Source organism: Cuculus canorus, chromosome 2, assembly GCF_017976375.1.
Source record: "Cuculus canorus isolate bCucCan1 chromosome 2, bCucCan1.pri, whole genome shotgun sequence".
Classification (NCBI taxonomy): Eukaryota; Metazoa; Chordata; class Aves; order Cuculiformes; family Cuculidae; genus Cuculus; species Cuculus canorus.
In genome coordinates this window covers 1322215-1333487 of record NC_071402.1, presented here as the reverse complement: position 1 = coordinate 1333487, position 11273 = coordinate 1322215, and the positions used below count along the sequence as shown (strand labels likewise).

General features: G+C 58.9%; 1 protein-coding gene across 1 annotated transcript in view; it reads left to right on the top strand.

The window, feature by feature from the left end:
- Positions 1-217: 217 nt before the first annotated feature.
- ADCK5 (aarF domain containing kinase 5) overlaps positions 218-11273 on the top strand; it is a 30700-nt gene continuing 19644 nt past the window's right edge. The window contains exons 1-5 of the mRNA XM_054060615.1: positions 218-272; positions 2956-3026; positions 4783-4929; positions 6157-6232; positions 9494-9694. Of these exons, the coding sequence (XP_053916590.1) occupies positions 255-272; positions 2956-3026; positions 4783-4929; positions 6157-6232; positions 9494-9694 (513 nt within the window). The 5' untranslated portion in view covers positions 218-254. The remainder of the gene's footprint in view (positions 273-2955; positions 3027-4782; positions 4930-6156; positions 6233-9493; positions 9695-11273) is intronic.

Below are 11273 nucleotides of genomic sequence, written 5' to 3'. Positions count from 1 at the left end.
GAGCGCCCCATGCGTCTCAGCCAATGGGGAGAGAAAAGGGCGTGGCTTCAGCCAATGAGGTGAAAGGGGGCGTGGCCAAGCTCGAGCGGGGAGAGGGGGCGGGAGTGTCCCGCGCGTGTTAACCAATGAGAGATAAGAAGGGGGCGTGGCTTGAGCCAATGGGGAGAGAAGTGGGCGTGGTCTTCGTGCCTTTTAGCCAATGGGGAGGGAAGGGGGCGTGGCCAAAAGTCTGTCCCGGGCGCTGCGGGATCGCCATGGGGCTGCGGCGCACGGTGACAACAACCCCCCCCCCAAAACCCCCCCGAACCCCCCAAAAACCCCCTCGAACCCCTCCTAAAGACCCCAAAGCCCCCCAAATCCACGACCACTCCCCTAACCCCCCCAAAGTCCCTCCAAACCCCCCCCCCCCACCCCCCCAAATCCATGACCCCCCCAAACCCCCTCCCCCTCAACTCGAGGACCCCCCCCAATCCAGGACCCCCCCCAAACCCTCCCCCAAGACCCCCCCCAAAACCCCCCCAAATGAAGGACCCCTCAAAACTGCCCCCAAGACCCCCCCCAAAACACCCCCCCAACTCCAGGACCCCCCAAAACCAGGACACCCCCCCCCAAACCCCCTCAAGACCCCCCCACTCCAGGCCCCCCCCCCCCAAATCCCCCCCGAACCCCCCCAAGACCCCCCCCAAACACACCCCCAACTCCAGGACCCCCCAAAAACCCCCCAGCCCCCCCCCCCACTTCCAGAACCCCCCCCCAAGACCCCCCCACTCCAGGTCCCACCTCCCCCCAACCCCCCCCCCCAAATCCAGGGCCCCCCAAACCCTCCCTCAAGGCCCCCCCAAAAACCCCCCAAACCCCGCCCCCCTCCAACTCTGGAACCCCCCCCTGCCCCCCCCCAAAACCAGGACCCCCCCCAAGACCCCCCAAACCCCCCCAAGACCCCCCTAAACACCCCCCCAAAACCACGACCCCCCCAAATCCCCCCACACTCCAGAACCCCCCCCACTCTTATCCAGGACCCCCCAAAACCGCTCCCAAACCCCTCAACTCCCCCCCCCCAACTCCAAGACCCCCCCTAACCCCCCCCCAAGACCCCCCCCAAAACCCCCCAACCCCCCAAACTCCAGGACCCCCTAAAACCCCCCCCAACTCCAAGACCCCCCCCCCGCCCAAACGCCCCCCCCAAACCCCCCACCCCCTCCCTCCCCAACTCCAGGACCCCCCAAAACTCCCCCAACCCCCCCCCAACTCTAGACTCCCCCCCCCAAACTACCCCCCCAACTCCAGGACACCCCAAAACTCCCCTCCAAACCCAGGACCGCCCCCCCCCCCCAAAACCACCCCCTCCATTTCCGGGACCCCCCAAAACCCCCCCAACCCCCCCCCCCCAAAATCCAGGACCCCCCCAAAGACACCCCCCCCCCAACTCCAGGACCCCCCAACCCCCCCCCAAACTACTCCCCAACTCCAGGACCCCCCAAACCCCCCCCTCCAATCCAAGACCCACCCCCCCCCGCAAACGCCCCCCCCAAGACCCCCCAAACACCCCCCCCCAAAACCAGGACCCCCCCCCAACTCCCCCTATAATCCAGGACCCCCCAAAACCGCTCCCAAACTCCTCAACCCCCCTCAAGACCCCCCCAAAGACCCCCCCCCAAAACCCCCAACCCCCCCCCAACTCCAGGACCCCCCAATCCCCCCCCCAAATCCAAGACCCCCACCCAACCCCCCCCAAACGCCCCCCCCAAGACCCCCCAAACCCCCCCCAACTCCACGGCCCCCTCTAATCCAGGACCCCCCAAAACTGCTCTCAAACCCCTCTACTCCCCCCCCCCAAGTCCAGGACCCCTCAAAACCCCCCCCCCAAGACCCCCCCAAAACCCCCCAATCCCCTCCTCAACTCCGGGACCCCCCCCAACCCCCCCCCCCCTCTAATCCAGGACGCCCCAAAACCGCTCCCAAACCCCTCAACTCCCACCCCCCCAACTCCAGGACCCCCCAAACCCCCACCCCAATACCCCCCAAACCCCCTCAACACCCCCCCAAAACCACGACCCCCCAACCCCCCCCCCCCCACTCCAGAACGCCCCCAACTCCAGGACCCCTCAACCCCCCCCCAAATCCAAGACACCTCCCCCCCTCCAAGACCCCAAAATCCCCCCCCCCCAATTCCAGGACCCCCAAACACCCCCCCAAATCCAAGACCCCCCCAATCCAGGCCCCCCCCAAACCCCCACCCCAATACCCCTCAACCCCCCCCAAAGATCCCCCCCAAAGACCCCCCCCAACTCCAGGACCCCCCAAACGCCCCCCCAAATCCCCCCCCCGAATTCCAGGACCCCCAAACACCCCCCCAAATCCAAGATCCCCCCAAAACCCCCCCCCAAGGCCCCCCCCAAACACCCCCCCAACTCCAGGACCCCCCAAACCCCCCCCAAATCCAAGACCCCCCCCCGAGACCGCCCTCCAAGACCCCAAACCCCCCCCCCCCAATTCCAGGACCCCCAAACACCCCCCCCAAATCCAAGACCCCCCCAAAACCCCCCCCCAAGACCCCCCCCAAACACCCCCCCAACTCCAGGACCCCCCAACCCCCCCCCCCAAATCCAAGACCCCCCCCCCCAAACCTCCCCAAAAGACCCCCTAAACACCCCCCCCAACTCCAGGACCCCCCAAAACCCCCCCCAAATCCAAGAACCCCCCCAAACCCCCCCAAAAGACCCCCTAAACCCCCCCCCCCCCAAATCCAGGACCCCCCCCCAACCCCCCCACCTCCAACTCTGGGACCCCCCCAAATCCAGGACCCCCCAAAACCCCCACCCCGGACCTCAAAGTGACCCCTCTGCCCCATAGATTGGGGTTGGGGGGATCTATGGGGCAGAATATGGGGTGGAGGAGGGATCTATGGGGCAGGATGTGGGGCAGAGGGGTCGTGACCCACATCTCCCCCCACAGGTGGTGCTCTGCCGCTTCCCCTCTCTGTCGAGACCCCCAACTCGGCCCCACGGCGGCTCCGCGACCCCCAAGTGAGATGTGGGGCAGAGAGGGATGTGGGTCTCTATGGGGTCTCTATGGGTCTCTCTATGGGTCTCTATGGGTCTCTATGGGGTCTCTATGGGTCTCTCTATGGGTCTCTCTATGGGTCCCTATGGGGTCTCTCTATGGGTCTCTCTATGGGGTCTCTCTATGGGGTCTTTCTATGGGTCTCTCTATGGGTCACTCTATGGGTCTCTATGGGGTCTCTCTATGGGTCACTCTATGGGTCTCTATGGGTCTCTCTATGGGTCTCTCTATGGGTCACTCTATGGGGTCTCTCTATGGGGTCTCTCTATGGGTCCCTATGGGTCTCTCTATGGGTCTCTCTATGGGTCTCTATGGGGTCTCTATGGGTCTCTATGGGGTCTTTCTATGGGTCTCTCTATGGGTCACTCTATGGGTCTCTATGGGTCTCTCTATGGGTCTCTCTATGGGTCACTCTATGGGGTCTCTCTATGGGGTCTCTATGGGGTCTCTCTATGGGTCTCTCTATGGGTCTCTATGGGTCTCTCTATGGGTCTCTCTATGGGTCTCTATGGGGTCTCTCTATGGGGTCTCTATGGGGTCTCTCTATGGGTCTCTCTATGGGTCACTCTATGGGTCTCTATGGGTCTCTCTATGGGTCTCTATGGGGTCTCTCTATGGGTTTCTCTATGGGTCTCTCTATGGGTCTCTATGGGGTCTCTATGGGTCACTCTATGGGGTCTCTATGGGTCTCTCTATGGGTCTCTCTATGGGGTCTCTATGGGTCTCTATGGGTCTCTATGGGTCACTCTATGGGGTCTCTATGGGTCCCTATGGGGTCTCTATGGGTCTCTCTATGGGGTCTCTATGGGTCTCTCTATGGGTCTCTCTATGGGTCTCTCTATGGGTCTCTATGGGTCTCTCTATGGGTCTCTGTGGGTCTCTATGGGTCTCTCTATGGGTCTCTCTATGGGTCTCTATGGGTCTCTCTATGGGTCTCTGTGGGTCTCTATGGGTCTCTGTGGGTCCCTATGGGTCACTCTATGGGGTCCCTATGGGGTCCCTATGGGTCACTCTATGGGTCTCTCTATGGGGTCTCTCTATGGGGTCTCTATGGGTCTTTCGATGGGTCACTCTATGGGGTCTCTCTATGGGTCTCTATGGGTCTCTATGGGTCTCTATGGGGTCTCTATGGGTCTCTATGGGTCCCTATGGGTCACTCTATGGGTCTCTATGGGTCTCTATGGATCTCAATGGTTTTCTATGGGGTCCCTATGGGGTCCCTATGGGGTCCCTATGTGTCACTCTATGGGTCCCTATGGGTCACTCTATGGGTCACTCTATGGGTCACTCTATGAGTCTCTATGACTCTCTATAGGTCTCTATGGGTCTCTCTATGGGTCTCTATGGGCTCTCTATGGGTCTCTATGGGTCACTCTACGGATCTCTATGGAGTTTCTATGGTTCTCTATGGGTTTCTATGGGTCCCTATGGGTCTCTCTATGGGTCTCTCTATGGGTCTCTCTATGGGTCTCTCTATGGGGTCTCTATGGGTCCGTATGGGTCTGTATGGGTCTCTATGGAGTTTCTATGGGGTCTCTCTATGGGTCTCTATGGGTCTCTATGGGTCACTCTATGGTTCTCTATGGAGTTCCTATGGTTCTCTATGGGTTATGCTATGTCTTTCTATGTCTCTCTATGTCTCTCTGTGTCTCTCTATGGGTCTCTACGTCTCTCTATGGGTCGCTGTGGGTCACGCTGTATCCTGCCGTGTCCCGGCAGGCGCGGCGCAGGGGCCGTGGGGCTGGCCGTGGGGCTGACTGTGGGGCCGGCCGTGGGGCTCTGTGGGTCGCTCTGGTACTTTGGGGTCGATCGTCGCGAGCGCCGACGCCTGCGGCTCCTCCTCGACGGCGTGGGGCGCTTCGCCAGGTACGGCGTGGGGCGCTGTGGGGCGCTATGGGGCACTGTGGGGCGCTATGAGGCACTCTGTGGGTCTCTATGGGTCTCTACGGGTCTCTATGGGGCACTATCGAGCACTCTGTGGGGCTCTATGGGGCACTATAGGGCAGTCTGTGGAGCTCTGTGGGTCTCTATGGGGTGCTATGGGGCACTCTATGGGGCACTCTATTGGGCTCTGTGGGGCTTTGTGAGTCTATGGGTTTTTATGGGTCGCTGTGGGGCACTCTGTGGGGCGCTGTGGGTCTCTATGGGGCTCTATGGGGCTCTATAGGTTTCTATGGGTCTATATGGGTCACTGTGGGTTACTATGGGGCACTGTGTGGGTGTCTGTGTGGGGTCCCTATGGGTCTCTCTATGGGGTCCCTATGGGGTCTGTATGGGTCTCTCTATGGGTCTCTCTATGGGTCTCTCTATGGGGTTTCTATGGGTCTCTCTATGGGGTCTCTCTATGGGTCTCTCTATGGGGTCTCTCTATGGGGTCTCTCTATGGGGTCTCTCTATGGGTCTCTATGGGTCTCTATGGGTCTCTCTATGGGGTCTCTATGGGTCTCTATGGGTCTCTCTATGCGTCTCTATGGGTCTCTATGGGGTTTCTATGGGTCTCTATGGGTCTGTCTATGGGGTCTCTATGGGTCCCTATGGGTTTCTATGGGTCTCTCTATGGGGTCTCTCTATGGGGTCTCTCTATGGGTCTCTCTATGGGTCTCTATGGGTCTCTATGGGGTTTCTATGGGTCTCTATGGGTCTCTCTATGGGGTCTCTATGGGTCCCTATGGGTTTCTATGGGTCTCTCTATGGGGTCTCTCTATGGGTCTCTCTATGGGTCTCTCTATGGGGTCTCTATGGGGTCTCTATAGGGTTTCTATGGGTCTCTCTATGGGTCTCTCTATGGGTCTCTCTATGGGTCTCTATGGGTCTCTATGGGTCTCTATGGGGTCTCTATGGGGTCTCTATGAGTCCCTATGGGTCCCTGTGGGGTCTCTATGGGTCCCTATGGGCACTGGGGGAACTGGGGGGAACTGGTGGAACTGGGAGCACTGGGAGAAACTGGTGAGCACTGGGGGGCACTGGGGGGCACTGGGAGAACTGGGGGGGCACTGGGGGGGCACTGGTGGGCACTGGGGGGGCACTGGGGGGCACTGGTCGGTACTGGGGGGTACTGGTCGGCACTGGTCGGTACTGGTGTGTTGGGCGCAGGTCTGTGGGTGTCGGAGTGCGGATTTCCATCGATTATTGGTGGACGGAAAACGTGGAACTGCGCGGAGTGCCCGAGGTGGGACTGGGAGGGAACTGGGAGCACTGGGAGGGGAACTGGGAGCACTGGGAGGGAACTGGGAGCACTGGGAGGGAACTGGGAGTGCCCGAGGTGGGACTGGGAGGGAACTGGGAGCACTGGGAGGGAACTGGGAGCACTGGGAGGGAACTGGGAGGGGAACTGGGAGCACTGGGAGGGAACTGGGAGCACTGGGAGCACTGGGAGGGGAACTGGGAGGAGCACTGGGAGCACTGGGAGGGGAACTGGGAGTGCCCAAGGTGGGACTGGGAGCACTGGGAGCACTGGGAGGGGAACTGGGAGCACTGGGAGGGGCACTGGGAGGGGCACTGGGAGCACTGGGAGGGGCACTGGGAGCACTGGGAGCACTGGTCTATGGGTCTCTTGGCATCCAGTTGGGTTCTTGGTGGCCCATTGGGTCTCTTGGTGGCCCATTGGCTTTGTTGATGTCCCGTTGGGTCTGTTGGTGGCCCATTGGGTCTCTTGGCATCCAGTTGGGTTCTTGGTGGCCCATTGGGTCTTTCAGTGGCCCATTGGGTCTCTTGGTGGTCCATTGGGTCTCTTGGCGTCCAGTTGGGTTCTCGATGGCCCACTGTGTCTTTTGGTGGCCCATTGGGTTCTCAGTGGCCCATTGGGTTTGTTGGTGGCCCATTGGGTTTGTTGATGTCCTGTTAGCTTTCTTGGTGGCCCATTGGGTCTCTTGGTGGCCCATAAGTTTCTTGGTGTCCCGTTGGGTTTGTTGATGTCCTGTTGGGTCTGTTGGTGGCCCATTGGGTCTCTTGGTGTCCCGTTGGGTTTGTTGATGTCCCGTTGGGTTTGTTGGTGTCCCACTGGGTTCTTGGTGGCCCATTGGGTCTCTTGGTGGCCCATTGGGTCTGTTGGCGTCCAGTTGAGTTCTTGATGTTCTGTTGGGTTTGTTGGTGGCGCATTGGGTCTCTGGGTGACCCATAAGTTTCTTGGTGGCCCATTGGGTCTCTTGGTGTCCAGTTGGGTTCTTGGTGGCCCATTGGGTTTCTTGGTGTCCAGTTGGGTTCTTGGTGGCCCATTGCATTTGTTGGTGTCCCGTTGGGTTTGTTGATGTCTCGTTGGGTCTTTTTGTGGCCCATTGGGTCTCTTGGTGACCCGTTGGGTTCTTGGCGTCCAGTTGGGTCTCTTGGTGTCCAGTTGGGTTCTTGGTGACCCATTGGGTTCTTGGTGGCCCATTGGGTTTGTTGGTGGCCCATTGAGTCTTTTGGCTTCCAGTTGGTCTCTTGGTGGCCCATTGGGTTCTTGGCGTCCACTTGGGTTCTTGGCATCCAGTTGGGTTCTTGGCATCCAGTTGGGTTCTTGGTGGCCCATTGGGTCTCTTGGTGGCCCATTGGGTCTCTTGGTGTCCAGTTGGGTTCTTGATGGTCCATTGGGTTTTTGGTGGCCCATTGGGTTTGTTGGTGTCCCATTAGATCTCTTGGTGTCCCATTGGGTTTCTCGGTGGCCCATTGGGTTCTTGGCGTCCAGTTGGGTTCTTGGTGGCCCATTGGGTTCTTGGTGTCCCATTGGTCTCTTGGTGGCCCATTGGGTCTCTCGGTGGCCCATTGGGTTTGTTGGTGTCCCGTTGAGTTCTTGGTGGCCCATTGTCTTCTTGGTGTCCCATTGGTCTCTTGGTGTCCTATTAGATCTCTTGGTGTCCCATTGGTCTCTTGGTGGCCCATTGGGTCTCTTGGTGGCCCATTGTGTCTGTTGGTGTCCCATTGGCTCTGTTGGTGTCCCATTGGGTTTGTTGGTGTCCCATTGGTTTTTTGGTGGTCCATTGGGTTTCTTGGTGGCCCATAAAGTTCTTGGTGGCCCATAAGGTTCTTGGTGGCCCATTGGCTCTCTTGGTGGCCCATTGGGTCTGTTGATGTCCTGTTGGGTTCTTGATGGCCCGTTGGGTCTGTTGGTGGCCCATTGAGTCTCTTGGCATCCAGTTGGGTTCTTGGTGGTCTGTTGGGTTTTGTGGTGGCCCATTGCATTCTTGGTGGCCCATTGCATTCTTGGTGGCCCTTTCAGTTTGTTGGTGTCCAGTTGGGTTTGTTGGTGGCCCATTGGGTCTCTTGGTGGCCCATTGGGTCTCTTGGTGGCCCATTGGTTTCTTGGTGGCCCATTGGGTTTCTTGGTGTCCAGTTGGGTTCTTGATGACCCATTGGCTCTCTTGGTGGCCCATTGGGTTTCTTGGTGGCCCATTGGGTTCTTGGTGGCCCATTGGTCTCTTGGTGGCCCATTGGGTCTCTTGGTGTCCCATTGGTTTCCTGGTGTCCAGTTGGGTCTCTTGGTGTCCCATTGTGTCTCTTGGTGTCCCATTGGGTTCTTGGTGGCCCATTGGGTCTCTTGGTGTCCCATTGGCTCTGTTGGTGGCCCATTGGGTCTCTTGGTGTCCCATTGGGTTCTTGGTGGCCCATTGGCTGTCTCGGTGGCCCATTGGCTCTCTTGGTGGCCCATTGGCTCTCTCGGTGGCCCATTGGCTCTGTTGGTGGCCCATTGGATCTGTTGGTGGCCCATTGGCTCTCTTGGTGTCCCATTGTGTTTCTTGGTGGCCCATTGGTCTCTTGGTGGCCCATTGGCTCTCTTGGTGGCCCATTGGTCTCTTGGTGTCCCATTGGCTCTCTTGGTGTCCCATTGGTCTCTTGGTGTCCCATTGGTCTCTTGGTGGCCCATTGAGTCTCTTGGTGGCCCATTGGGTCTCTTGGTGGCCCATTGGTCTCTTGGTGTCCCATTGGGTTCTCGGTGGCCCATTGGTTTTCTTGGTGGCCCATTGGGTTCTTGGTGTCCGGTTGGTTTGTTGGTGTCCCGTTGGGTTCTTGGTGGCCCATTGGGTTTGTTGGTGGCCCATTGGGTCTCTTGGTGGCCCATTGGGTTCTTGGTGGCCCATTGGGTTCTTGGTGGCCCATTGGCTCTCTCGGTGTCCCATTGGCTCTCTTGGTGTCCCATTGGGTTTTTGGTGTCCAGTTGGGTTCTTGATGACCCATTGGGTTCTTGGTGGCCCATTGGCTCTCTTGGTGTCCCATTGGGTCTCTTGGTGTCCCATTGGGTCTCTTGGTGGCCCATTGGGTCTCTTGGTGTCCTGTTGGTTTGTTGGTGGTCCATTGGCTCTGTTGGTGGCCCGTTGGCTCTCTCGGTGGCCCATTGGCTCTGTTGGTGGCCCATTGGGTTTCTTGGTGGCCCATTGGCTCTCTCGGTGTCCAGTTGGCTCTGTTGGTGTCCCATTGGCTCTGTTGGTGGCCCATTGGCTCTGTTGGTGGCCCGCAGGAGTCGCCGCGGTTCGCGTCGGCCATGTCGCGGTGCCACGTGCGGGCGGCCGAGCGCCTGACGGGAGCGGCGCTGCGCAACGGAGGGCTCTACGTCAAACTGGGGCAGAGCCTCTGCGCCTTCGACCATCTGCTGCCCCCCGAGTACCCCCGGAGCCTGCGGCGCCTCGAGGACCGCGCCCTGAGCCGCGGCCGCCACGAGGTGAGCGGAAACGGGGAGGAAATGGGGCGGAAATGGGGGGAAATGGGGGGGAAATGGGGGGAAATGGGGGGAAATGGGGGAGAAATGGGGGAGAAATGGGGGGAAATGGGGAGAAATGGGGAGAAATGGGGGGAAATGGGGGAGAAATGGGGGAGAAATGGGGGGAAATGGGGGGAAATGGGGAGAAAATGGGGGGAAATGAGGAGGAAATGGGGGGAAATGGGGAGAAATGAGGAGGAAATGGGGGGAAATGGGGAGAAATGGGGGAAATGAGGAGGAAATGGGGAGAAATGGGGGAGAAATGGGGGAAATGGGGGGAAATGGGGGAGAAAGGGGGGGAAAAGGGGGAGAAATGGGGGAGAAATGGGGGAGAAATGGGGGAGAAAATGGGGAGAAATGGGGGAGAAATGGGGAGAAATGGGGGAAATGGGGGAGAAATGGGGAGAAATGGGGGAGAAATGGGGGGAAATGGGGAGAAAATGGGGGGAAATGAGGAGGAAATGGGGGGAAATGGGGAGAAATGAGGAGGAAATGGGGGGAGATGGGGGGAAATGGGGAGAAATGGGGGAAATGAGGAGGAAATGGGGAGAAATGGGGGAGAAATGGGGGGAAATGGGGGAGAAATGGGGGGAAATGGGGGAGAAATGGGGGGAAATGGGGGGAATGGGGGAGAAATGGGGAGAAATGGGGGAGAAATGGGGGAGAAATGGGGAGAAATGGGGAGAAATGGGGGAGAAATGGGAGAAATGGGGGAGAAATGGGGGAAATGGGGGAGAAATGGGGAGAAATGGGGGAGAAATGGGGGGAAATGGGGAGAAATGGGGGAGAAATGGGGAGAAATGGGGGAAATGGGGAGAAATGGGGGGAAATGGGGAGAAATGGGGGAAATGGGGGAAATGGGGGGAAATGGGGAGAAATGGGGGAGAAATGGGGAGAAATGGGGAGAAATGGGGGAGAAATGGGGGAAATGGGGAGAAAGGGGGAGAAATGGGGAGAAAATGGGGGGAAATGGGGGGGGAAATGGGGGGAAATGGGGAGAAATGGGGAGAAAATGGGGAGAAATGGGGAGAAATGGGGGGAAATGGGGAGAAATGGGGAGAAATGGGGGAGAAATGGGGGAGAAATGGGGGAGAAATGGGGGGGAAATGGGGAGAAATGGGGGGAAATGGGGGAAATGGGGGAGAAATGGGGGAGAAATGGGGGGGAAATGGGGAGAAATGGGGGAGAAATGGGGGAAATGGGGAGAAATGGGGGAGAAATGGGGGGAAATGGGGAGAAATGGGGAGAAATGGGGGAGAAATGGGGGAAATGGGGAGAAATGGGGGAGAAATGGGGGGAAATGTGGGAGAAATGGGGGAGAAATGGGGGGAGAAATGGGGGAAATGGGGAGAAATGGGGGGGAAATGGGGGAGAAATGGGGGAAATGGGGAGAAATGGGGGAGAAATGGGGGGAAATGTGGGAGAAATGGGGGAGAAATGGGGGAAATGGGGGGAAATGGGGGGAAATGGGGGAGAAATGGGGGGAAATGGGGGAGAAATGGGGAGAAATGGGGGAGAAATGGGGGGAAATGGGGACAAG